This window comes from Scatophagus argus, chromosome 10 (genome assembly GCF_020382885.2).
Source record: "Scatophagus argus isolate fScaArg1 chromosome 10, fScaArg1.pri, whole genome shotgun sequence".
Taxonomy (NCBI): Eukaryota; Metazoa; Chordata; class Actinopteri; family Scatophagidae; genus Scatophagus; species Scatophagus argus.
The window spans coordinates 22,851,337-22,878,068 of record NC_058502.1 but is presented as its reverse complement, the minus strand read 5'-3'; the positions used below and the strand labels follow the sequence as shown (position 1 = coordinate 22,878,068).

At 42.6% G+C, this 26,732-nt stretch overlaps 2 protein-coding genes across 5 annotated transcripts in view; one reads left to right on the top strand and one right to left on the bottom strand.

The window, feature by feature from the left end:
- Positions 1-14,137, top strand: part of gbf1 (golgi brefeldin A resistant guanine nucleotide exchange factor 1) — a 79,596-nt gene extending 65,459 nt beyond the window's left edge. The window contains exons 33-40 of one of the 2 annotated variants that reach the window (XM_046402615.1): positions 827-1,035; positions 4,194-4,344; positions 5,159-5,289; positions 5,405-5,506; positions 6,148-6,261; positions 9,622-9,799; positions 10,173-10,361; positions 11,135-14,137. In XM_046402615.1, the coding sequence (XP_046258571.1) occupies positions 827-1,035; positions 4,194-4,344; positions 5,159-5,289; positions 5,405-5,506; positions 6,148-6,261; positions 9,622-9,799; positions 10,173-10,361; positions 11,135-11,388 (1,328 nt within the window). In that variant the 3' untranslated portion in view covers positions 11,389-14,137. Of the gene's footprint in view, positions 1-826; positions 1,048-4,193; positions 4,345-5,158; positions 5,290-5,404; positions 5,507-6,147; positions 6,262-9,621; positions 9,800-10,172; positions 10,362-11,134 lie in introns of both variants that reach the window. The other variant, XM_046402614.1, reaches the window with a different exon arrangement.
- Positions 14,138-14,679: 542 nt separating this feature from the next.
- Positions 14,680-25,656, bottom strand: LOC124066332 (core histone macro-H2A.2). Of its 3 annotated transcripts, none has more exons than XM_046402619.1 (9): positions 25,524-25,656; positions 23,638-23,810; positions 22,928-23,034; positions 20,652-20,849; positions 18,716-18,814; positions 18,291-18,390; positions 18,106-18,195; positions 16,522-16,696; positions 14,680-15,246 (listed from the first exon to the last, which is right to left on the bottom strand). In XM_046402619.1, the coding sequence occupies exons 2-9, from the start codon at positions 23,807-23,809 to the stop codon at positions 15,081-15,083; spliced, it is 1,107 nt and encodes a 368-aa protein (XP_046258575.1). In that variant the 5' UTR covers position 23,810; positions 25,524-25,656; the 3' UTR covers positions 14,680-15,080. The 3 variants fall into 3 exon arrangements, with proteins under 3 accessions (XP_046258575.1, XP_046258573.1, XP_046258574.1); XM_046402617.1 differs by lacking the exon at positions 25,524-25,656 and adding an exon at positions 24,695-24,937 and having other exon boundaries at positions 23,638-23,815; XM_046402618.1 differs by lacking the exon at positions 25,524-25,656 and adding an exon at positions 24,695-24,898.
- Positions 25,657-26,732: the final 1,076 nt, after the last annotated feature.

Sequence of the window (26,732 nt, the reverse complement as noted above, 5' to 3'; positions counted from 1 at the left end):
AGACTCCAGAGTTGTGCTGGATGAAAGGAGTTACCAAAACACCAGATTTTCCATTAGAAAAACAATGGTGCCAATCAGCATATCCTAGAAGACTTCCATGTCCTGGACAAATAGGAGAATTCTGGCCAAAGATTATCTGTTTATAAACAACTCACAGAGGTGATGATGTGCATCACCGACCCAAAGCCTCAGTATTTGACAACCTGGGAGTGAGACTCAAAATTCACTATCCTTTAATGTAATATCTTTGTGCAAAAGCAAGATACATTTTTTAAGTCTGAATGCAGGATTGGTTGTGTTTATTCACCCCAAACAGTATAAATAGCTGACTTTTATTCCTAAACAAGAACAATGGCTAGCTTACACAGCTCTACAAAGCAAGGCTACAAGTTCAGCTAATTTAGCCTTTAGTTTAGAACAAAAATAAGATTTTCACTGTTAGTTTCAGATAGTTGCAGTTGGAGGCAGTATACATGGAATACAAGACCTACAGTCACACATGGTGCTGGAGGGTGTTTCACCTACTTTGAAGGTTGTATTTGCACAGAAGAAACTACATACTGAACAAGGAGTTGTGCCTCTCTGTTCTACAGAGGAAAGCCATAGCATTATTTTTTGTTCTGATATTTCAAAGAAAATGCATTGTGCCATAACTGCTTCCTCTTTTCAATCAACCGGCCTTAGCTCATTTAAACATCTTTGAAACACAGAAAACAGATGTAAACATCAATTAAAATGTCATTTCTGTAGTGGGCAGGTGGGAAAAAGGTTTTAAAATAGTTTCAAATTCTAAATAAAATCTTTTTTAAAATGATTTTTCCCCCAGGTTACCGCAACCATGACAAGAAGAAAAGCCACAAGTATGACTCCTCCAAGTCAAGGATGAGGAAGAAGGCAGGAGGAAAGGAAAAGGAGGGTGGAGGTGGTACGAGGCGCGGTGGCAGCCGTGTAACCAGCCAGCGTCCATCACGTTCCCACAGCGATGATGAGGAGGACGAGGGTGTCCCAGCTAGCTACCACACGGTGTCATTACAGGTTAGTCAGGACGTAAGTACAACAGCACTCTTTACCCTTCTACCTTTTGTTGATTTGAGCCCAGCCATTCCAAAAACATCTTATTTCACCCACAGATGTTTATTATTCACCTCCCACCTGTCTTTTCAGTGGCAGTGACAGCTAAAGTATAGCAGGATTGTGGTGTCAAGATGTTTTTGGAAACCCATGGCTTTGGCTGCCAAAGGGACACTTAGGGACGGGTGTAACTCTAAATGATGTCTACAATGGAAATATCACATAGTGAAGCCTTGTGGCCTTTAGAATTATGTCAGTATTTGAGCAGGTCATTACACTCCTCCTGATAGTATCCCAAATGTACTGTGTTTATGGTGTAAGGTTAAAGGATAATATCAGTGTGTTTTTATACTGTTGCTTTTCCAAAGTTACCAAGTGTGTTTTCAAAAAGCAAAGTCACGTCAGTTGATTAGTAATTTACTGATTACTAAGTGATTAGTGATGTAGTTGGCATTAACCTTGACCTTAACCATTTGATTTTCCTTTTACATGTCAATGTGTGCACACTAATGTGCACACTATCTGTAAATTGCACTTTGTAACATCTTCTTGACTCACTTCTTAGTCAAACAAATATAACTATTAATGAAGAGGGGCAAGTAGTGCTTTGTGACTATTTGGACTTGCAAACTAAACTCTTAATGTTCTTGCTTTTCTTTCATATCAGTGTCTTTGTGTTAAGTACAGAGCTGGAGGCACGGCATGGTTAGCTTAACTTCAAATAATAAGTGGAAGCAGGCGGAGACAGCTAGCCTGGCTCTGTTCACAGTTCAAAAATATAAAACAAAAGGCACAAATAACACTTTGTGTGAACATCTCGCCCACATGGGAATACAAGACACGGCTACATTACTACAAAATATTTGTAGTACAACAAATGAAACATTCACACAAAAGGAGAAAGGGAGCTACTCCACACAGATAAAGGTTATTAATGACAGGCTTTTTCCTCCTCTTACTTTTACCAGTGATTCCTCAAAAAGTTGTACCTCTGTTATAGGTTATGCTATAGGAATTTCTAAAATGTTTAATTTTTGTTTTGCCATTTTTAATACTTAAAAAGCTATACTTAATATAATTAAGACAATTTGAGTCATCTGCATACAAAAGAATACTTTCCATTTCCCTTTCACTCATGATTACATAATTTGAAGCTCTGATTTCCATCCATCCATCCATTTTCTATACCGCTTATCCGTCAGGGTCGCGGGGGAGCTGGAGCCTATCCCAGCTGACTACGGGCGAGAGGTGGGGTTCACCCTGGACTGGTCGCCAGTCAATCGCAGGGCCAACACACAAAGACAGACAACCACACACTCACACCTAGGGGCAATGTAGAGTAGCCAATTAACCTAATGTGCATGTTTTTGGTATTGTGGGAGGAAGCCGGAGTACCTGGAGAAAACCCACGCAGGCACAGGGAGAACATGCAAACTCCACATAGAAGGGCCCAGACCGGGATTCGAATCTGGAGCCCACTTGCTGTGAGACGACAGTGCTAACCACTGCACCAGCTTTGATTTCTTTAGCCAAATCGTTTATACAAATTTCCAGCATTGTGGGGAACAAAAGAACACCTTGGTTAGATTCAGAAATGTACTTAAATGTACTTGCCATAATTGTTTTAACTCCTTATTCCAGACAGATTTCTTGATAAATTTAAAAAAACATGTGGTTGCCTTGCTTGACCATGAACCTCTAGTTCTTTATTCAATTTGCACAAACTATTTCATGAGTTACTAAATTTCCTGTTTCTCCAAACTAGTCATTTTTCATTTTTTAAGGCGCTGATTTAAACCACACAACAAGCAGTTAGCTGACTGAGTCCATCTTAACTGTCTTTTCATAGAGACAATGCTTCATTCCATTGGGCACGGCTGCCTTGCATTCTGGCCGCATCTTGGCCACCTGAACTGTTTGCACTGACTCTAAACAATGCTTGTGACTCCACCGAGAGCACCTGTATTCTCTTCTCTGCTAAAACCAGACAAAGGAAGGAACAATTTAGCAACGTAGCCTACTTGTGCACGTTAGAAGCGCAAAAATAAATGCAAAATAACCAAACCAACGAAATGAGTCAACGAAACTGAGCAAGCAAAACTCTCTGCTTCTTCAAGTCATGCAGAAGACTGTGGAAAACTATATGACAAACACAGCGTTACAGAGTCGTGCCTGCCTCGTACCTTCTAAGAATCCCAAGTCTTAATGTTCAAGTATATGGTCTGCCACAGCTTTAGCACTCACTGATCTATGTCTCAGTCAGATGTCATGTCACGCCAAGGCTTTGTCCTGATTCTGTCTTTGTCCTTAATGCACAGATATTTAACCATCATTTTTTTTTTCTCACTCTATAAAATAAAGCATACAGTATTATTGACAGATTTCCTAAAATGTTGAACTGTTCTTTAAAGTTGCAGTCAGTGTTACAGTTTGGATGCCCAACCTGCAAAATAATCCTTATTTTCTTGTTATTGTGTAAAGAATAGCAGTGAAGTCCAGTGTCAGATTCAATGAAAAGAATTTTTGGTTTCTTTTCTTAGTTGGCATCAGAATGAAAACAGTATTACACTGGTATTATCCTTTAAGTTGTGTTGTGGGGGAACTTGACATATTGCCAAAACCCAATCAAATAAAGTTTCACTCTAACAAGCACACTATATTATGTGCTTGAAAAAGAGTCTTCATGTTGACAAATAGAAATATACTCTGTCTGTCCTCCTCTGGTGAAATGATGTGTCCTCTCATCACTCTGTTTAACATCTAAATAAATCTTTTGGCTTCCTTTAAAAGGTACTTTTTTAAGATGTGATCAACTTTTTTAAGGAAGGCTGTTATTAGCAAAATACTTTTAACTGTAAAAAAAAAAAAAAAAAAGCATGTTTTTTTTCTACAGCTCATCATTTAATTTCAATAATAAACAGCATGATGTACTTGAGTATAAATAGTTAAAAAATACGTGGATGTACATGTAACTGATCACTATATGAGCATATGCTCTACAGTGTTGCTCAGCTTCACTTGTTACCATGTCACCATGCGTGACATTTCATCTTCTAACTGTAGATATGAACCCATACATCCTATTTTTGCTAACGTTGCTGTTGGTGTCTGTGACGGTGCAGCTGTTAGACCTGATGCACACACTGCACACCCGGGCTGCCAGTATCTACAGCTCCTGGGCAGAGGAGCAGCGCCATCTGGAGGCTGCAGGCAGGAAGATCGAGGCCGACTCCCAGACTCTTTGGACCAGCTGCTGGTGTCCGCTGCTGCAAGGTATGGAGAGACAACAGCTCTTGTAACTTGGGAGTCATGTTATACAATTTTGTTTTTTTCAACCACCACAATAATTCTCTGCTTCCCATGGTCAATAAGATAACCAGTTATTTCACAGTTTTGTACTTTGTCGCTTATGTACAACTGAGGATAAAAAAAGGCTAAAATGTAGTCAGCAAAGATGGCTGATTTAATATTCCATAGCTCCAATAGAATTTTTTGTCTTCCCTCCGCTCTGAACCCTCACAAATATTGTGAAAGAGAGAGAGAAATATTGTGTATCACACATTTATATCGCATTGTCTTCCTCTGAAATCCACACCATGACGACATGTCTGACCCTCAAGTCCACAGTGTGCACTCTGCCCAGCTGCAGCAGTATTATTAAGTCAGTTTTATTCTAATATAATATCTGATCATTTAAGATTTCCCATTATCGGCCTTGTAATTTATCAGCCTGATAATGTGTGTCCTGATGAACCACTAGACCCTCTCTTATAAACATAAATGAATGTTTTAGCAAGAGGTTACTTTCATCAAAGATCAAGTGTTAAAATATCAATGTACTTGATATTGCTCTTGCCTGTAACACCCCCATATGCCTGTAAGTGTGTACAGTATGTTTGTAGCTTGAATGATGCATCTTAATGATTTTGAAGAGACCAAGAGAGATCAGCAAAAGGTGGAGAGTAAAACACACTCAGCAACTTAAGCACTGTTTTTTGTCTCGAGTTCATCCCAGGTTGAAATCAATGTTTAGGCCGGTTTGAATCTCGTCCACGTCTCGTGTGTGATATGTTGTTGCCCTCTGTAGGCATTGCTTGGCTGTGTTGCGATGCCAGGCGACAGGTCCGTATGCAGGCCCTCACATACCTCCAGAGGGCACTGTTGGTGCACGATCTGCAGACACTTGACGCAACTGAGTGGGAATCCTGCTTCAATAAGGTAAGAAATGGAAGGAGAAGCTACGTGTCTACAAGTCCTACTTTCAAGTCCTCTATCTGCTCTTATGTTAAACAAGATTTTCGGAACTTGCTGATGTGGTCTGTTTGTTTTGCAGGTGCTTTTCCCCCTGCTGACTAAGCTGCTTGACAATATCAGCCCAGCAGATGTGGGTGGTATGGAGGAGACCAGGATGAGAGCCTGCACACTCTTGTCAAAGGTTGAAATCAACAAGCACCACACGCAACAACGACAACAAGCAAACGTGTCATATGCATCAAAGCAACAGTTACCACATAAATAGAAAATCTAGATTAGCTGAGCGGGAGGTCCTTCAGTCTGGCCCAGGACATATTTGCATACACACTGCAAAAAGAATGTGCTCATATGTCAGACCACCTCTGAATGTGCTCTGAGTGATTGTATCTCAAATGCATCCTTAAGTGTGTCTTGGGTGCATTCCATCTTGTGCTTAGAAGTGTCCACGTGTGATTGGACCACTCAGGGTGCATGTTTATACCAAGTGTGAACAGAGCCTGTACGAATCAGAAAGTATCTCTTTAAACTTGAATGGACATTTACAATAAGCAGTTTAGATATTAGCGGTTTTAAGTTTTAAATACTGCATCTTTGTCTTAGCGGTTAAGGTGGAAAACAAACACTTCATCATAGCCAATAGGAATAATAGCCAAAACTTTTAAATTGGATCGTGCAAAGCCTTGAAAGTTCCTTCCTTTGGAAATTGAGGATGTCTGCTGTATAGCCCCTGAATAGGCAAAAATCAACAGTTTGTTGAAGTTAACGTTCTTCTGGCAGCAGCTGCGCCTGATTCCTTTGTTCCATTGTTGTTCATGTGTCCAGGTTTTCCTCCAGCACCTCTCTCCTCTGCTCTCCCTGCCAACCTTTGCTGCCCTCTGGCTCACCATTCTGGATTTCATGGACAAGTACATGCATGCAGGATCCAGTGACTTGCTGGTGAGCGTTAATATTAACAGACAGCATTTTGCTGGGATTTTTCAGACTGATTGCCATATCTTTATTCGCATGTGGCTGTCAGACATTGTTTTTCATGTCTGATACGATTCCATTTAAAGGCTGTGAGGAGTTTATTTACAAGCTTGGAATCAGGAATGATCCTGGAATGATTCCACAGACTGACTCATGGGTGTTCTTTCTCCTTTTAGTTGAAACACAGTTGTTTGTTTATCATTATCTGATCATGCACCAGTGAATGAACATAAACACACTTCAGAGATTGGCAGAAAAATAGTTTTTGAACCCTGTGATAGACTAAATCACTCAAAACGATGCATATTAGTTCTCAATATTATTTGATATGTAGCTGACATTTTCTTTGTAATGTCTAAACAAGCTGTCATCACTCATTACTTTAGGAAAATTAATTATTTTGTTTCTTTTATAAGTTATTATATTATCTGCAGACGTGGGTCAAAAATGAATGACCGGCAAAGATGAAAGTGAACAGTATACAGAATAATCATAATTGTCTGCGGTGAAAAGTACAGTGAAGTTTATATTCATCAGCAGAGTTGTGATGACGCAGCGTGAAAAGGTCACTGTTCCATAGCTTTAAGTGTGTGTGATTTGCTCCTTGTATTGTTTATCTTTCACAGGATTATGATTTGATGAAAGGGATTCTCCCTATTGTGCATGATATATTGTTGTTTTTTCGGAATAGATCAACTGCTCGGTCAGCGACGGTGAAACTCTGGCTCGCTCTGTCCTGGGCAGGTGGTAGTGGATCACCTGGTGCTCCCTTAACCCTATGTGATCAAAATCAGAATCACTAATACTTCATTGATCCCTGGTGGAAATTGTGTTTGTTACCCGTTGTTCCAACCAAGATAAGAAGTCTACAGGCCAAAGAATTCGAATAAAAATAGAAGTGAAAATATGTCTAAAATATTCAAATATACATAAAATAAATATGAAAAGTATGTGTGTAGCGGTACAAGTATGAGGTAGAGCAGTATTTGTTTAAAAAAGTGCAGAAATAGTGCAGCAAACACAGTTAAATTGCAGAATCAGTCTTTTAATCTATTGAGTCTGGGTGTCTGACACTCTGAGGGAGGAGCTGTAAGGTCTGATGGCCACAGGCAGGAAGGGCCTCCATCGAGCCTGTTGGCAGGAAGGGCCTCCATCGAGCCTGTTGGCAGGACGGGCCTCCATCGAGCCTGTTGGCAGGAATGGCCTCCTGTGGCGCTCTGTGCAGGAGTCAGTCTGTCAACGAAACAACTCCTGTGTCTAACCAGGACTTCGTGGAGTGGGTGGAAGACATTGTAATTTAGCGTGTAGCATGTAATTTAGACAGCATCCTCCTTTCTGACACCGCCATCAGAGAGTCCAGCCCCACCCCCTCAACACCATTGGCTTTCTGAATCAATTTATCGAGCCTGTTGGCATCCACTACCCTCAACCCCAACACGCAACAGCAAACAGGACAGCACTGGCCACCACCGACTCATAAAACATCCTCAGCATCGTCCAGCAGATGTTAAATGACCTCAGCCTCCTCCGGGAAATAAGGACATCTGGCTGTTTTTGTAGACAGCGTCGGTGTTCTTCCAATAATATCAATCCAGTCCAGTGTACTGTCTGTGTACACTTCCAGCCATTTGTATTCCTCTACAATGTCCACAGCAGTCCCCTGGATGGAAATGGGTTTCATCAAAGCCTTGGTCCTCCTCAGGTCCTCTACCAGTTCCTTGGTCTCTGATGGTTGTGCTCACACCATGTGACAAAGTTCTCCACCTTAGCCTCGCACTTGGTCTCATCACGGTTGCTGATGCATCCAGCTGTAATAAGTAATAAGTGAACTTCTCAAGATGGCAGGACTCTCAACACTCAACAGTAGTTGAAGTCCATGGTGTAAAGGATGAGGAGGAATCTGTGGGTTAAGGAATCCTAACCTTTTAGCCATTTCAAAAAGCACAACACCTGCTTTGTAAGGGTATTTGGCATCTTTTACTTTAGGCCTGTAGTCTTTAGTTTAAGTTTAACCATGTAGATCAGTGTTAGATAAATTATACCATGAAACTGTGGACTACTCCCATTTTTTTATGTTGGGCGAAGATAGATACATACATACAAATTTAAAGATTTTTTGAACATTGATTTAATGGATGTAGGCTAGGTTCCTAACAATGAGTGTGTGGAATCTGATGAAAAATTGGGCCTTTTCCATCCATCCAGCAATTTCTATACCATTTATCCGTCAGAGTTACAGGGGGGCTGGAGCCTATCCCAGCTGACTACAGGCGAGAGGCGGGGTTCCCCCTGGACTGGGTTCACCCTGGACTGGTCACCAGTCAATCACAGGGCTAACACACAAAGACAAACAACCACACACTCACACTTAGAGATGTAGAGTAGCCATTTAACCTAGTATACATGTTTTTGGGATTGTGGGAGGAAGCCGGAGTACCTGGAGAAAACCCATGCAGGCACAGGGAGAACATGCAAACTCCACATAGAAGGGCCCAGACCGGGATTCGAACCTGGAACCCTCTTGCTATGAGGCGACAGTGCTAACCACTACACCAGCTTTGATTTCTTTAGCCAAATCGTTTATACAAATTTCCAGCATTGTGGGGAACAAAACAAGGCCACCTGGGCCTTATTCAAATGTGAAGTTCCTTGAGGGAACATTGGGCAGAATCTGCAGTTAGGTGAGGCTGAGGCTGAGGACGAAAGAGGCGGCAGCTGCAGTTTTCATTTGTTTTTTTTTGTTTGTTTTTTTTGCTTCTGCTTTCTTTACTTTCAGTTTCCACGTTTCCCTCAGTTAAAGTAAACTTCGTCAAACTGCCAATTCAGTATCAGTTTAAAGTGTTATGGTGCTAAGCACCATGATCTGCCCTTTATATTTTGTGGCAGCACTACAGGCAGAAGGGTGAAATAGTGAACATGAGCGAGTGGTCTGCAATAAAATCTGTTCATTAGTACAGATATGTAAGCAAAGCAAAGGTTTCTATCAAATCCCATTGAGAATAAATTCTGCTCATTTTGGCCCGATGCTATGCGTATTTGGTTTTCTTTTATGCAAAAGTAAATAGCATTAAAATAAAAATCTGTGCTGTTAAGAAAACAACTTAGTTGAGGAATTCTCAAAATGTTTAGTAATAAAATGCAGAACAACTTTTAAAAGGATTTTTCTCAGCAAATGAAGGAGTGTTCCCTTCAGGTTGTAAAAATCACTAATGTTGGAACCAAAAGAAATCCGTTTGCCAGGACTGTACAGTCTGAACCTGGTACTGAATGACTGATTCACTCGCTGACCTTGCTGATGTGCTGCTGCTGCTGTGTTTGTGTGTCTAGTTGGAGGCAATCCCCGAGTCTCTGAAGAACATGCTGCTGGTTATGGACACTGCTGGGATCTTCCACAGCGCTGACTCCAGGACAGGATTCTCAGACTTGTGGGAAATAACCTGGGAACGAATCGTCTGCTTCCTGCCTCACCTGAGGGAGGAGCTGTTCAAACAGACCGTCATACCAGGTACATAGCAGACACAGGGATACAGATGGCCGCCCATCTTGAGCTGGGGTCTGCTCCGAGGTTTCTGCCTTCTAAAAGGCAGTTTTTCCTCACCACTGTCACCAAGTGTTTGCTCAAGGGGAATGTTGGTCTCTCTGTATTACAGTTTAATTAAAGAGTTTGGTCTAGACCTGCTCTAACTGGAAAGTGTCATGAGATAACTTTTGTTGTGAATTGGCGCTGTATAAATAAACTGAATTGAATTGAATAGAACATGACTTTGGTCTGAGAAGGTGAAGGGCTTGACGCAGTGTCACAACAATGTGAATGTTAATTTGTTGTGGTACCAGGAGCTGACACTAGTGTTTCTCATGTATCTTCTTTGTTTTTTTAGATCCAGTACTCAGTCCTCCAGCAGAGCCTGTGCAGCCAACACCCCAAGCAGGTCGGCCCCCATCCCCTCAAGCATCTCCACCGCCTGCCCAGCTGCCCCCTTCAGTCCCAGTTCCAGTTACCCCTGCAGAGACACAAACCCCCAGCAGGCCAGCATCACCACAGGAGTCCCAACCGACCAGTGCCAACGGTAAAAGAGACAGATGTTATATATAGAAGTTCAAATGTTTGATAAGAGTCCTGTTCTGAAGACACCTACATGCCAATGTTCAGTAAAAGTGATGGCGCCACTTCTTGGCAACAGGAAATGACATGTGTTTATACTTCAGTGTACTCCCCATAGGAGGTTAATCAGGTCCACCTCACGTGTGGTGTGAAAAGCATTGTGCTTTATTGTAAAGACTGTGAGGTTTCAGCAAATAGCATGACATGGGGACACTGCAGGTTTGAAACCATAAAATTTTAAGTCGTCGTAGCTCAAATATACGTTATCCAGTATGCCTCAAGATTCATTTTTAATAAGTGTCCAGATATAGTGATATACTGGAACTGATGTACAGTTAGTGCATGTTTCTGTCACCACACAGGGACAGGCATGGGAGTGCAAGGGCCCATTCAGCAAGTGTTGTGCTTTTGATAGAAGAAGAAGGAATGGATTCATAAGCAGAACAGCCATCTGCTCCACTGAATATTAAATATTCAATGAAGGCCCATTCTTTAATATGTATTGTATCAGTAAATGAAATCTAGCGGTAGCCTCTAACCACGTGGTGGGGAGGCTACTGAAATAGAAACAAAGGCTAAATCGAACCTGAGCATCGTTCCCTTGAGCCTTAATTTCATTTAGCAGTTAAACATGAGATCATATGTGAAAGATGGCTGTGACCACGTGTCAGTATAAAGCTGAACGGTGGCTGATCTATCCTGAAATATCTCTGTTGTTTTTCTCTCTGTGATTTCTAGGATCAGACCGATCGTCTCCGGTGCCGCCATCCATTCCCCCCATGCCCATGCCCCTGACGGCGTCCCCTGCACAGGGTCCTTCACCCTTGAGCCAGTCCCCCCTCATCCTGCAGCCCCTCGCCTCTCCCCTGCAGGTGGGTGTCCCGCCCATGTCCCTGCCAATCATCCTGAACCCCGCCCTTATTGAAGCCACATCCCCTGTACCGCTGCTTCCAAGTCCGAGACCTACGAGCCCTTCTGACGAGGTCAAGTAAGAGAAGTCAGCATCTCCCGTTTAACAACTGGACCCAACAGACCTCAGCTTAACGCCAACATTTGCTTGTGCCCCGGTTCTTTAAAAAAGATGTAATATGTACGAGAAGAGAAATAACATGTGACACCTCAACTGTACCGCGTTTAATTTCGAGGAAAACTCCCCTTAAACATGTGACGCTGTTACACCACTTGTTGGTGCACGTTACGCTCTTTGGCCTATTTATGTGATTAGCATATTCTTCTTCCAGCATTTTTAAACTCAGACTCACATCAGATATATTTTAGACCAACACAACTAAATAAATTAAATAGAAAATAAAGAAAATCCAGTAATTCCCCCGCCACAGTTTCTTCGGAGTGTAAGGTGTTACCATCAGACCTGAGCCCATCGGTTTCTATATTTAAAAAGCCCCTCACAAATATATAATGTTTCAGAAGGCTCAGTCTTTCCCTAAACCAGCTGCTCGACTTAGTTTTTAACAGTTGTTACTCAAACAGGAAGAAAAAGCGCATTTGTTAGGGACTTTTTTCAATGCTCGATGTTCTAGTTAGCACTTTGGGCAGCAGGACAGCATATGTGTGACGAAATAGTCTAAATAAACTACACTGGTGGCACACAGGAAGAAGCCACACAGGGTGTATCCACACACACACACACACACACACACACACACACACACACACACACACACACACACACACACACACACACACACACACGATACTCGGTGTCGTGATTTCATTGACGGCCCTGCTTTGAACACTTTGTTCTAAAAAAGGCATCCAGGATGAACTTTGTGTCACAGATTGATTAAATCCTTTGCAGCAGTTTCCATATGTGAGGATGCAGTTCCTGTTATTATCAACATCAGGTTTGTGGGGGTTTTTTTAGAACGCTGGGTGTCGAAACACAGGAGCCTGATGTCACGATCAAAAGTGTAGTATGAAAGATTGGAATACTGCCAGCACCATGTTCTCCCATCAAATCATATGAAGTTTTCTGTAGAAACAGGATGCGCAATGTTTTGTTTTGGTTTTGTTTTCTTTGCTTTTTGAACTTGATCAGACCGAGCTGACCTCACGGCTCGGTTCACAACACCTGTGCTTCATATTGATGTAAACAATTTAGGGAGGAGGGACAGTAAAGGATCCCCACACGTTAAGTCATATGGATTTTAGGTACTGCATGATGTTGAATAGATTCAATTTCCAGAGCTCTGACTTCAGACAGATGTCCCAGAGATCTTAAGATCCACTCCACAGGGATCAGAGTCTGACTGCAAACTGACCAGTTAAATGACTTGATTTATATCATTTCCAACAGCCCAAACGCATTTGTTGGCCTGGAACAGCCAAAGGAAGAGACACTGTTCGCTTCTACCCATTTCTTTTCAGTTTTGCCCCTGAAGCTTTGATTTTTGGACACCTCATGAATTCACTAAATAAAGAGGGAGCGTGTGCACGTGAAGGAGATGTCATATCTACAACATTCCAAAATGTAGTGCAGTCAGCCTGCTGCATTGTATGGCGGACAGTTAGAGATCCAAATAATGACTTTTATGGTTTGTGTTAAGTCTAAGAAATAAGAGTTCAGTATTGATGTAATGGTATCATGTTTGTGGAGCGCACTGTTGATTAATCCTCAGGGCCTGAGGGGCTTTCTGGCAGCACTGGGTTACCCGTCACCACATCACAGGGAGGACTATGGAAGCTGATTGTAGCAAACAAAAACAAAAAAGCTTAACACCATTGTTCATTTTAAGGATTACTGAATTCACATTTTAATTCTCATCGAAAAGCATTATTATAGCATCGAAATGAAACTACTCATCTCTGTTTTGGTAGCTTGAATTTTTTCGAGCCCTGCAAAGGGGTACGGAGCACACCTCATCTTTACTCTTGTTCAGTGGGACTGTTAAAAAGCATCACAAGAACTCAGGCGTTAGCAGTTTGGCTCATTTGTACTGTTCTGATAGCAAAACCTGTGCGTCTCAGACCCGGGACTGATCGGAGCATCTGGATAAAATTTCAAATTTATCATCTGGGAACCATGGTAACACATGCGTGTCAGCCTGTGAGTGCAGGGATTTTTCCTGACACATCAGGTTAAGAGAGAGAAGTGTTGGCCACCCACTATTACCTCATAATGTTGCAGTACAAGATTTCTTTCTGCTATTTATCTGTTTGGCCCTGTTTATAACATACCACATCCCATATGGTCTTTTTTTTAATCTGACTTCAAATCAAAGTGCCATGTTGTAGTACTTTTAGGTTTAGTGGTGTTGACATTTCACAATCAGGTGTTCAGTTGCTACAGTTTGCTTCCGTAGAAAACTGCTGGCGTTGTTGCACGCTTGCGCCTTGTGTACGACGCCACGGGTGCCGTCTAATCGGCTACGTTAAGGAGCTACAGTGTGGACCGAAAGCTTCACCTCCATTCAGAGTGGCCCTGGGATTCTCTAACTGATGTTTAATGTTATTTATTGAGTTGGGAAAGAGAACGCTGACTTTTTCCACTGCAGTACTGTTGACATAGATACAGAGTGTGTATGTCAGTCAGGTTACACTACAGCCTTATACATCCACCAACATGACATTCTGTAAACTGTGTTTTATTGTACCGGACTCTTAAATATATCAGGAGCTGATTCTTGCTTGAACAGGAAAATTAACATGAATATAATGTGTATATATAAATGAAAGGTAAAGTACTTTTTACTATGTAATAAATATAATGTAAAAATAGTACTTCTTGTGTAGTTGGGTTTTTTGTTGTTTTTTTTTCACTCATGTCTGGGAGATTTCAGAGACACTTATACTGGGGAATCAAAAGAACATCTGAGAGGACATGGGGACAGGACCCTGCTGTGGAGGAGGACGTTATGTTTTACACCATGTTTTAAATAGTGATTAGTGGACCTTAGATCCTCTGTGTTTGACAATAATTTACATTTCTACCACAAACAGAAGAGATAGAAAATAAAAGTCAGCTGTATTTTCTGCACTTAGTAACCAAACTGGTATTCAGTAAGGTCATTTTTCTAGTGTCGCACCAGTGGGAAGTTGCGTTATGTGTTATTTTGATCTGTTGGTGAACTGATTAGATCCTGATGACCTCACTTTTATAAAACGCTGACTGTAGGCAGGCTGTAGTGACTCAGCACTACAGACTAACTAACACATCAGTGAGCCACATTGTTGCACTGGGACAAATCTTACTGCATTGTCAAGTCTCAAGTTTGTGAGGTGTTTTTAAAAAAACTTTTAAGTGTAGAAAGTGTGAGAGGATCTCTGGTGTAAAACATCTGAGTTTTTATTTCAAAGCAGAATGAGAACCACAGTTTTTAGTAAACTAACTGTATCAGAAACTACAGAAGCCAGGGGGGGAAAAAAATCTGTTATATTTGTACATGGAATGTAAAAACATCATTGAAACAAGGAACCATAATGGCAAACTGTACGCATTTAAATTATCTAATCTAAAAAGAAGGGACAGTGGAACAAAAATGTGAACAGCACTCCACTCACAAATATTGGTTGTTTTTTTTTTTCCTCTTTAACCAAGACACATTCCACATCGAAATCCCTAACGTCATATCACCTATCTACACCACCTGCAACAAACAACAGTTAAAAAAAAACCCAAAAAAAAAAAAAACCAAAACAAAACAAAACCCCAAAACAATAATCCTCACTTGGCGTCCAGCTTGGCCATTTCCTGAAGATATATTCCAATGCTCTCACTGTCAAACAGAACAAAGTAAATGTTTTTCAGAGACGAGCTGGTGGACGACACAAAATGGTTGGAGATGGCCTTGAGGATGAGCTGGGCGGCCGTTTGCTTTGGGAATCCATTCCTGTGAGAGAGTTTAAGGTTGTGAGATCAATCTGGACTGAGCGGCACAAACGTCAGAAGCAGCGAACAAGACACTGAACTACTCACATGACCCACAGCTAACAGTAACAAAGCTGTAAATGCTAATGATGTAACATGTAATATGACTGTCATTACTGCTTCTCACGGCTGAATCGCCAAAATACTAATGCTGTCAGCACTGCGCAAATAACCATAATGATGAGCCTCCGAGGCTGTCCGCGCTTATCAGACAGCTTTACGTGATGCCGTGATACGTTCAGCTGATACCATCTGAGCCAGCGTTCTGTTTGGAAAGCCAGTGTCACAGGCCACGTCACATCCATGAACTCAAAGGCTCTGCACATCGCTTCAGAACACGCACGCACAGAACGCTGCCTCGCAACATGATATCAAGCTGAGCCCGGATCAACTTTGTTGCCAGGCCAACCCCCGTGTTGACACCCCACTGTGTTGACAGGCTAGTCTCGAATGAAAGGGGGATGCGTTTATTCCCTCACAGCAGACATTTAAGAGAAGTGCGAGTGTTTTCATCTGCATACCTGTGCAGATGTAATGATGTTAAAAGTGTGCTGTGGCTGACGTATGGTGCAGGCGCGTCACACGGACGCACCTGCACCGGAAAGCAGCGGGGGGACTTTTAATGACCGTTGCTGTTCTGTTCTCTCACAGGCAGCTTCACTGATGGATTTTAAAATGTGTTTTGCAGTTCAGGTGTTCAAGGGGCGCTGTGACACTCACCAGCACGTCATACGGCCAAATCCACCAGTTTCATGCTGCTCGCAGTGCCAAAGAACAGAATGACTCTGCTTTATATTTAGTGCTTTGCTGGATATTCATTTATTCTTCTAATTACTGGATAATTATAGGCTGTTTTTTTTACCTCTTTCCCCCCACACACAATAAGGGGAAATTAGTTTTTATAGATCTGAGACAACTTTCCTCAACTCCTTCACTGTTTCACCATTTCTAAAGCTGATCCTGTCCTTTGTAAATAGACAATGGTTATGTGATACATTTATCACAACGCACTCACCTTCGTCTTCACATGAACCTGACTGCACTCAGTCCTTGTCCCTAGGCCTGACCTGTTAGGACTACTGTCGCATTGTGTTTATATCAGAAATGAGACCGACCATCGAAACTGTTTCTCTGCTGAGTAATTTCAACCCAAGCCCCCAAAAGGCTTCAGTTCAAAGACACTGTGACTGACACCGAGCCTGAAGTCTGATGGAGAGGTTAGCTCTTAGTGACCCACCGTCCAGCAGGAAGTGAAGGGAAAGCCACGGACTTGAGCTTCTTCTCCTCCGCTGCTGAGAGGCAGTTCTTCACAGTCTTCTCTAGCTGGTCCTCACACTTATCCGACCCCCACTGGGGGACGTTACAGTGGATGATGAAGCGTGCTGCCATCCCACTGGCCTGGCTCACTGCCACTGAAGGGTGCAAACACACAAACATATACCTTGGGTCTTACTAGTACACCCTGTTCAATTCATTCATTCATTAAGTTTTTTTTTTTGGTGTCAAATTGTTGTCATAATGTTTTTCTTTCAAACGTTCATCGGGTCTTCTGTGTTGTTTCCGTGTGCATAGCAGCTAATGTTTTGTTTTCCTGTTAGGCATCGTTTTGTGACACTGATGGCAAAAAAATAAACTCAGAGTATTTATGTTAACGGTCCAGTGTGTAAGATTTGGTGGCATGTAGGGGTGAAGCCGCACACTGGAACTGACTGACGGTGGTGGCGCAACATGGACCCAAGGTGTCGAAAACACGCTGATGATTTTACACTAATGAAAATATCCATCCATCCATTTTCTATACCGCTTATCCGTCAGGGTCGCGGGGGAGCTGGAGCCTATCCCAGCTGACTACGGGCGAGAGGCGGGGTTCACCCTGGACTGGTCGCCAGTCAATCGCAGGGCCAACACACAAAGACAGACAACCACACACTCTCACACTCACACCTAGGGGCAATGTAGAGTAGCCAATTAACCTAATGTGCATGTTTTTGGTGTTGTGGGAGGAAGCCGGAGAACCCGGAGAAAACCCACGCAGGCACAGGGAGAACATGCAAACTCCACATAGAAGGGCCCAGACCGGGATTCGAATATGGAACCCTCTTGCTATGAGTCGACAGTGCTAACCACTGCACCACCGTGCCGCCCTAAAATCCCCCCAAATCCTGCACACTGGACCTTTAACATGCTGTCACAGCAACATGACGGAGCATCACTAGCGTGCTACAGAAGTAACGGCTCTCCACGCACCCAGCAGTGGTTGGAGCAAGTCTGGGTTGAAGGTTGCTTCTAACACAGGAACATAATAATGGGTCTCATGAAAGAACCCCTTGTATGAACACACTGTTAAAGGCACACTGTGGAGGATCACTCTGAGAGGCTGAACATGGCTATAAATAAATACACCATCACACACATCAGATGCCAAATCTAGCAGAATTTAGCAAAAGTAAACTCCACAGAATCCCAGCATGAACCCGGTCAGAGCAGTCTGTGAACTCTACACAACCTGCCTGGACAAAAGAAACTCTGACAATGACATTGAAACGATCAGAGCTTAAATAAAACATGTCGTCTGCGGCTCTTCCTGCAGGTTCTGGAGCTTCTTAAGATGTCGTCAGCCTCTTTCACACTAAGAGCATCCGGCGGTTAAAACGCTTAGAGGAAACGCGTCTTCGGCTTAAGAAAATGTTCAAGTTATGAACTATCTGACAGCCTGCCAGCGAATATCCAAACTCAGATCAACCTGCTGGTGTTTTGAGGCGACGAATTACTGCATCACATGACTTGTCGAATGCCTGTGGACAGTAGGGAGTGTCTGTACCTGATGCCACCTCCAGAGGTCCCTGTGCTTTTCGCAGCTCCTTCACTCCCTCCAGGAACTCTCGGCCTCCGGCTTTCTCCAAGGCGTTGCCTGAAAACAGAGAGCACAGCAGGCTGGATGGGTAGAGGGAAGTCTGAAACGCCTGGTAGTAAGAAATAAAACACACACGAGCGCGTCCTCCTCACCCACTCCGTCTTTGAGGTCCATCTCCGCGTTTGTCGGGTTAATTATCCCCTCCACCTTTATTGTTCCAATTTTGCTGATTTCGCTCTCTGTTAGTGAAAGCTGCAGATTCACAAAGTCATCAACACAAAGAGCTGCTGTAGTTTTCTGATGGCACATGTCAGAGAGTCATTTCAGTTGGTTCTCATGGATCATTTTACAAACTATGTGCAGTAGGCCTGTCATGATTTTGTTTCCAAATCAAAGATAAGTCAAAATGAGCTTCGGTTTCACTTCCTTTCAATCTTAAAATAATAGCCTAACAATGGCATAGCTTTCAGTGCTGAGAATACTTGGAATGGATTCGTGGAATTGCGTCACCCCTATTGAGCAGCTCGGGTTCGCCGTATCAGCAGCGGCATTCGGCGACTGCTCTGCACGCTCTTACCTTCTGTCCCAGGAACAGGCTCTTTGCTGACAGGATAGTGAAGCCATCTCCAGGACCGTCTTCCACCGTGGAGTTTGGTATGGCCTCGTTGTCTGTGCTCTTTGCCAGATGGAGGAAAAAATGCATATTTAAATCACACAGAAAGAGAGCGTTCAGCTTAAACAGGTAACAATCCAGCTGGGTATTTCATCCATCCATCCATCCATCCATCCATTTTCTATACCGCTTATCCGTCAGGGTCGCGGGGGAGCTGGAGCCTATCCCAGCTGACTACGGGCGAGAGGCGGGGTTCACCCTGGACTGGTCGCCAGTCAATCACAGGGCCAACACACAAAGACAGACAACCACACACTCACACCTAGGGGCAATTTAGAGTCAGTTGGGTATTAAACCTCATTATTTTTTGGTAGCAACACGGTATTAAAAAATGTCATCCAGTGCTTCGTGATGTTTCATGAAGATGTTTCATGATTTCCTCAGTCTAAACTTTTCCATTCAATTTTATTTTGATAAACTTCTTGATTTAACACAGATGCAGTGCGCAGTTTGCTGTATTTTGTTCAGTGAAAGAGAGGTTAAAACATTGTTCAGTGTAGAATTCTTCACCATGGACGGAGTTGCTGGACAAAATAATGTTAACCTTAAGTTTTCAACTAAATTTTACAGTTTTCTAAAGCTTGGACTTTGACTTGTGTCAGACTCAATTTAAAAAGGTGGCTGAAAGCTCCAGAAACCTCTAGACAAGAAAAGACAACTTTATTGGTATAGCCCATTTTTACAAGCAGTTTGTCTCAAAGGGCTGCATCTAACTCAGATCAAAGATGGTTTCAAAAACGTGTATCTTTCCAAAGCTCTGGTAGTGAAGAAAGGATCATGTTGGTATCAAGACCGAAGCTGAGTCTCTTGTCCTGCACATTTTACATCTGAAGGCAAACTGTTTGTACCTGCTCTGATGAACGGTACGAATAGGGACGATGACTCATACATACTTGGGGATCTTGACTATTTTCTCACCTCAACACATCGGGCTAATCACTGAATAAAGTAGGCATAAATGTCACAATTGAAGAGTTTGAGTATCAGTACGAAGAGATCGCGCTGTCAAGTCCGGGAGTGTTTCACTGAGTATCTTCAGCTGCCGGGCCCAGATACCAAGCACTGCCATCGGAGAGACCCCACAGGAATAACTGGAATATTTGCATGTACTACAAATGTGTTGACTGAGCTGGATCCACTGACTGACTGTCTGACCGACGGTCTGATCGACTGCCTCGCCAGCACCAAGAGTACTTTAAGTAAAATGTGGCAGATGGACTGCGATTATGGACGCTATGTTTACAAAACTTGAATGTGGGAATTTTCTGTTGTTTTTGTTTGAAGCTCTACGGAAAAAACCCGGAGTGGATTTTTGAGTTACGTCTGCGCTGCACTGCGCTGCTCAACCAGTCTGATGTCTACGGTAATGGGGAAAACCTGTATCTGAACTGAACCGAGGTATATGGAACTGGACTGAAATAAAAGTGCATGGAACATGTACACGTACACACTTCATTTCTTTTTTGTTTTTGCTGAACACATTGTTTTCTTTGCCAGGCTTTAATGGTTGCTGTTGGCTTTGCGTAACGTTATGTATGCACTGAGAAGGTTTTGTAAGGTCTGACTTGTATTGTTTTTTTTATATACAGTTGTTATATTGGGTTTTTGGGGTTTTTTTTGCTAACTGTCAGAACTGACTGACTGGCACCCCGCACCAAAGAAGAATGAAACAAAAGAGGAAAGTCGAACCCGCTACAGGATAACACAGTCATCAGCTGCAGCCCCTGATTCTGAGGTTGGAAAGGTGGCTTCAATAATCTGACAAACATTTCCTTTGCACTACATGGGTGTCTTAACACACACCTCTGTGTATTCTGTCCATTCTGTTGAGTTGACTGACCTTTGGCTTGCGTCCTCGTTTGCCTTTAACCTTTTTCAAGGACTTGACGGGTTTCTTGCTCTTTGAACGCTCTTCCTGTTTCTCAGGGACGGAGGCCTGGCTGTCAACTTTGACCCGGCCTCCCCTCTTCTTAGAAAGCAGCTCTGGGTGGATCCGAGGGAGAACTCCTCCATTTGATATGGTCACCCCCCGCAGAAGCTGACAGAGAAAAAAATCTTCCAGTTTGAATACGTACTATGCTACCATATACAATAAGACACCTTATTTCTTCATGAGTGCTGACTTGTCTTGTATAAGCAGATGTGAAATGACCGTGGTTGTTCCCAACAGAGGTTAACAGTGTTGGAATACTTCACGCCTCCTGAAATATTAGCTGCTACACACACCATCTGCTGTCAGCTGACACCTTCACTTCAATCGACATGCAAATGCCTCACACACAGGGAAAACACATTCGCTCACATTGTCAAGAGTGGACGCTAAACACCATTTGTTATGGCTGCGGCGCTGCGTTCATCGGAAAAAAAAGAAAGAATGGTGACACATCTGATATCACCGGAAACAAGCTCCACTCCGGCTCAACGTCGTGAGAGTCTGAACACCACTCGGCAGAACATGTGCTTGTAGTGATGGGAGAGAGGTCTTCTTCACTTGCTAATTTAAATGTCACTTGTAGCGCGGAGACACTTTGGCAAACAAACGACCGAAAGCCACAGTCCTCAATATGTTGATATTAACTAGGGATCAAAAATGCTGTGTGTAAAGCGAAAGGTGCTGCTCAGAGAAGGATCAGCGCCTCTGCAGGCTGCACCCCACTGCTCGTTTTAGAAAAGCAAACAAGCTCTACTCTCAGCAGCTGTTTTTCCGTGAGAAAGCCGCGATGAGGCCATTGTTCCCGGCACGCTCACAGACGAGCCGGTGAACACAGAGGAGCATTAAATGGCTCAGCTCCACATAAATACTAATGTGACTTATCTATACAGGCAAGGTCAGGGCTCCAGAGCAGCATATGTGCCCCAAAAATTGAAACATTTTCACTGATTGTACTGATGCATGAAATGTAGCGGGTATAATTAAAAAAAAAAAAAAAAAAATTAAAAAATGTTTTAACAAACACCACCTGGGTGTGCAAACAGTTGCCTTTGAACAAATATTACGAGCATATTTGCGGTTCATTATTTTGTCAGGACATAACAGGAAGTTGTGTACATCTGGCACGAGTCGAGTACATCTGCAGATGTGTGTGTGTGTGTGTGTGTGAGACATGTACTTCACCCATACTCCTTGTATGTGAACGAGAGAAATTGTGAGACATCACAATTTTAAAACAAAGTTCTCTTCACTCTGAATGAGGCTGTTAAATATTATTTTCTTATCAAGTAAAACGCTTCAGTTCCCAGGTCTGAAAGGCCCAGCTCAGACTTGACAGCACCGGTGGAGGTAACCGTCACACCTGTCCCACCTGTCTCCTGTCCCCTCGTGTGTCTATTCAAAGTGTTTTCTCGTGTGAACGACGAGCCACGGGAGGAGATGCAGAAGGAGTGACCCATGACCAGATTATCACAGTTTTAAAAATGCAGTGTCATGAAAATAGAGCTGTTTCACCCATGGGACATAATGTGGACAGAGAGAGGTGCACATAGCCTGGTTGGACTTGTTCATATGACTCAGCCGTCACTCTGTTGGTCTGTTACAAGAAAACACTTGTGTATTGTCAAAAACGCTACAATTCAAAGACAAAACTATGAAGTTCTTCGAATCAATCAGTGTTTTTATAAAGCCTCAGTGAGAGTTATTTGAGTTTACTTAAGCTTGTCAAACACTTTATTTTTTAAACAGTTGAGATTATCCTGATTTCTTGAGTGTGCTGTCATCTGGATGAAAAAATAATCAATCTGCACCTTTATTCATGTTTACAATAAATTACATAATGCGTTAGGAAATAATAAATGTGTGTGGGAACTGATAAAAATTCGGAATTGGGTACACCTAAGTTACACTATACAGAGTTGTACTGTGTCAGTATTGTGACACCTGACCATTACACCAACAGGGAATTTAATGACACTGCATTCTAAACTCATACACAGCTTTGCAGCTATAACAGCCTCCACTCTTCTGGGAAGGCTTTCCACAGGATTTTGGAAGGTACTGACATTGGACAAAAAAGCCTGGTTCGCAATCTACATTTCACTTCATGCTGAGTAGCTTTACCATACGACGTACAGGTGTACACACGCATTATTCAGTCAGCCGCTTGCAGAGCTCTGGGTTACCTGGTTGAGCTCCTCGTCATTGGCCACAGCAAGCTTGATGTGTCTGGGAGTTATTCTGCCCTTCTTGTTATCACGTGCTGCGTTTCCTGCCAACTCCAAAATCTCAGCTTTGATGAGAGAAAACATGATGTGTAAAGCATTAAACATACAGTGTGTTCCGATAAAGATTAAAAGACAAACTGAACTGTTGCAGCAGGGATGTGGACACAGACAGAAGAAATAAATCTGCTCTCCGTTTCATATTTTCAAAAGAATTATTAAATTCTATATTATTCATTAAAAGAATTAGACCTGTGCTATAAGAAGCACTGCAAGGACTTTGTTACAATCTGTATAATTTCTGATATGCGACATATTTATTCATAATGCTTTGCACTCTAGGTATTCTGGGAAGGTATTGGAAATTAATTAAACAGTTATGTTGTTAAACGCCAGTGTATTGCCACAAAAAAATAAGAATCTTGCAAGGTAAAGGGCATTAAACACAACACAATCAGAGCTCATTACACAGAACAAATTCATAAACTTAGTAATCAGGGAAGTAAAAATATATACACTGGGATAATGGGACAAATAAATTTGAGTGCCTTAATAAACAGAACGCTAGCTTTATCCGCACTACGTGTTTTAAGATAGAGCAATTAGTACACAAAAATATGCTGTGCACACGCTGGGAGGTACAAAGACTGAGTCATGTGATGCCACCCCACCTGCCAGGTACTCGATGACTGCTGCCATGTAGACCGGTGCCCCCATACCGATGCGGTATTTGTGTGTGCCGGTGCGCAAGTACCTCATCATCCTCCCCACAGGGAAGATGACACCCGCCCTGGCTGAACGGGACAGCTTGGTGGCTTTCTTCTTTCCTCCTCTGGCTGACATCCTGCTCTAGACGAACAGCACAACCACAGGAAGTCAGTAACAGAAATACCATAGAAACAGCTCAATTCAGATATTGTCAAAGAGCAGGCTCTTCTAAATTACCTTTTTGTTTTTTGTTTTTTAAATCACTGCAGATGATTAAAATTTTTTTGCAGTGGTCATGGCATTGAAATTTACAATGAAATAATCTATGGGGATTATCACTTTCCAGAAACAGTGTCCCTGTGACTGCTGCCCTGTGCTGAACTACACAACACACTGGAGACAAACTTCACAGGGACTATTTCTTTGGTCGAAAGTAGTTCCACTGAAAACTTTAAACAACTTTTTAAATTTGATATTCTTTCAAAACTTGGACAAACAAAACCGAAACTATCAACAAGGTTTATTTGGCAAATCTTTTATAATGAAGATTAACAGACTTTTTTTAAAAAAAAAAATAGTGATATCTTAATAGAAATGCAAAACAAAAACACGAGTGGCACACAAGTGGAGTTCTAAGTGGTGGAGTTAGCAAAAAAAATCAAGAAAACTACTGTAACACAAATAAGCATACAAAAATATGTCCTTATACATGATTCATGAGGGTTGATTTTTTGGTGTTTTTTCAACCTTTACACACCATATCAAATCCGACACACACCATTTCTAAATAATGAGCGTCACACCTGAGGAACTGAGCCCACACACACAGGCGACCTCCGACAGAAGCACAGCGGAATGACAGCGACCAGGGGGCTTTGTGCCAGCTGTTTGTACGTGAAACCTTTCAGGAAACCATCAAACAGGTTCACTGGGTGAAGTTAGTCATCCTGTCTTTGGCTAAGCTACACAACCTGAGACAAATTCTGCGCGATAAAGTGATTTCACAGATTTCTATCATACCTGAACCGTATTGTACTCGGAAAAAAATACGTCACGTCCACCGCTTCTATCGTGGGTGCCATAATAAAGGCCAGTCGTTGTTTCTGTCTTTCCTTCAAACCATATGTTGACCGAGGATGTTACGGGGAAAAGGTTGCCGCTTCCTCCCGAGGTTTCCATGTAAACAAGTTCCAGCACTGAAGTCTGATAGGCTGTGGCCTACAGCGGCGCCGCTGGAGCTCACACATCATTTACATGAATGCACTAATTAACACAGGGGTTCACAGCTGGCCTGAGGTGGAGGGATACTACATGTGCGTGTGGTGTGCGGCGCACGAACCGACTGGAAAAGGACGGGAATGTGACCGCGGCCATGAAGGCTAACGTTACAGTACCGAACCAAGTGTTAATAGTGAAGCAAGCTACACCTCCTAGACGTAGCTACGCAGACGTTTAAGTGGACTTCTCGGTTATTTAAATTGCAGAAAAGCAAGACCCGGCGACATTATTTCAGACGGAGAAGTGTATTCATTTATTATGGCAGGGAAAACATAAAGCTAAGGGTTAACTTGTTAGCTACGCCAGGTCGGCTTCGATTAACGTTGGCCAAACCAAATTGTTTAGTAACGTTAGAAACTGCGCGAAGCACCTTTGCGTGTTATCGTACAATAGACATATTAACCACAACGACCCATTTGTTTGAACGAGCCCCCGCCCGCCCCCTTGTTTTTTCATGAAGCCTCCAATCCTCTGCATGTGTGTAATCACATCGGACATGGAAAGTAAAGCGTCCCCGTCAATCCGGATATGCGCCGAGGCATGAAAAATGAAAAACCCTCTAAGTTTCTACCTGTTTAGACCTCCTTCACGCGAATCAGCGCGGGCCAGAGATGCTCCTGCGCGGAACACAGACGGTGAAAGACGGCGCGCTTTGTTTTGGTTCTGTTTATTTGCTGTCCTTGTGCGTAATCTTGCTCCCCAACCTAAAAAAAAAAAAAAATCCACAGAGCAAGCAGGAACAGCGTAGCCTGGTCGGAGGCTGGCTCTGTGCTACTGATGCTGCAAAGGGGAAAAATTCAGTCGAGGGAAAATTCGGTGAAAACGCCCCCTTAACATGGCTTCAAGAGGGAAATTGTTGGTGGGAATTGTGGCGATGTTCTTAGTGATAAAGGCTGGGTTTGTAGGCAAAGTAGGTATATTCGGTAAAAAAAAAAAACATCGTTAGATGGGGTCCTGTAGATCCCAAATGACGCCCTAAAATGACCCCTGATATGTATATTTCACTTGATATTCTCCAGCTTTCCAGTTTCACTGTGATTTACGGAAGGATGTCTGAAAACGTGAATGAAACCGGCATGATTTCAGGTCTAACAGGTAGTGAAACACAATATGAAGATCTCTCCTGCGTGAATGTGAAGATGTGAGAAGTGAATCAGACAGATGATCCTGTTTGATGCATCAGAAAGGAAATCACAAAGGGCTGAGAGACTATCAGCAGCCAATCAGATCACTTCACTCTGTCTTTGATATGTCAAACCCAATAGATCCACAAAGGGCAACAACAGTCACATCCACTGTGGCACTAAATATTGGCTGTCTCATCTTCTTCACATCACTGTAGCCTAGAAGACTGTGGTTTTTTTTATTGCTGTTTAGTGTTCTGTAATGTATTCCTCCGTTCATGTCACCATGACATAGCAACTGGCCACCTGTCACTCTGAATGCTCCGTTTGTGTTTGTTGTCAGCTGGCCTATGTTATCATTCCACTGTAATACTGTGCAGGCTTGTCAAATCAGCATACACTGCTGCAATCGTGTAATCAAAGCTGAACTTTCATGTAATAATAATGCATTATGTTAGCATATTTTGTACTTTCCTGACCTCTTTCCATTCATTTCAATAAATAATGAAAATAAATTTGTAACTAACTTTTTGTTACGTAATCCACCAAATCATATCTGTGTTTTTATTGTCAGATTCCAGTTATTTAAAGACAGCGCTGATTGTCAGTAATGGTAGCTCAGTAGTGGTTAGCAGGGTTTTGAATCTTGGCTCTGG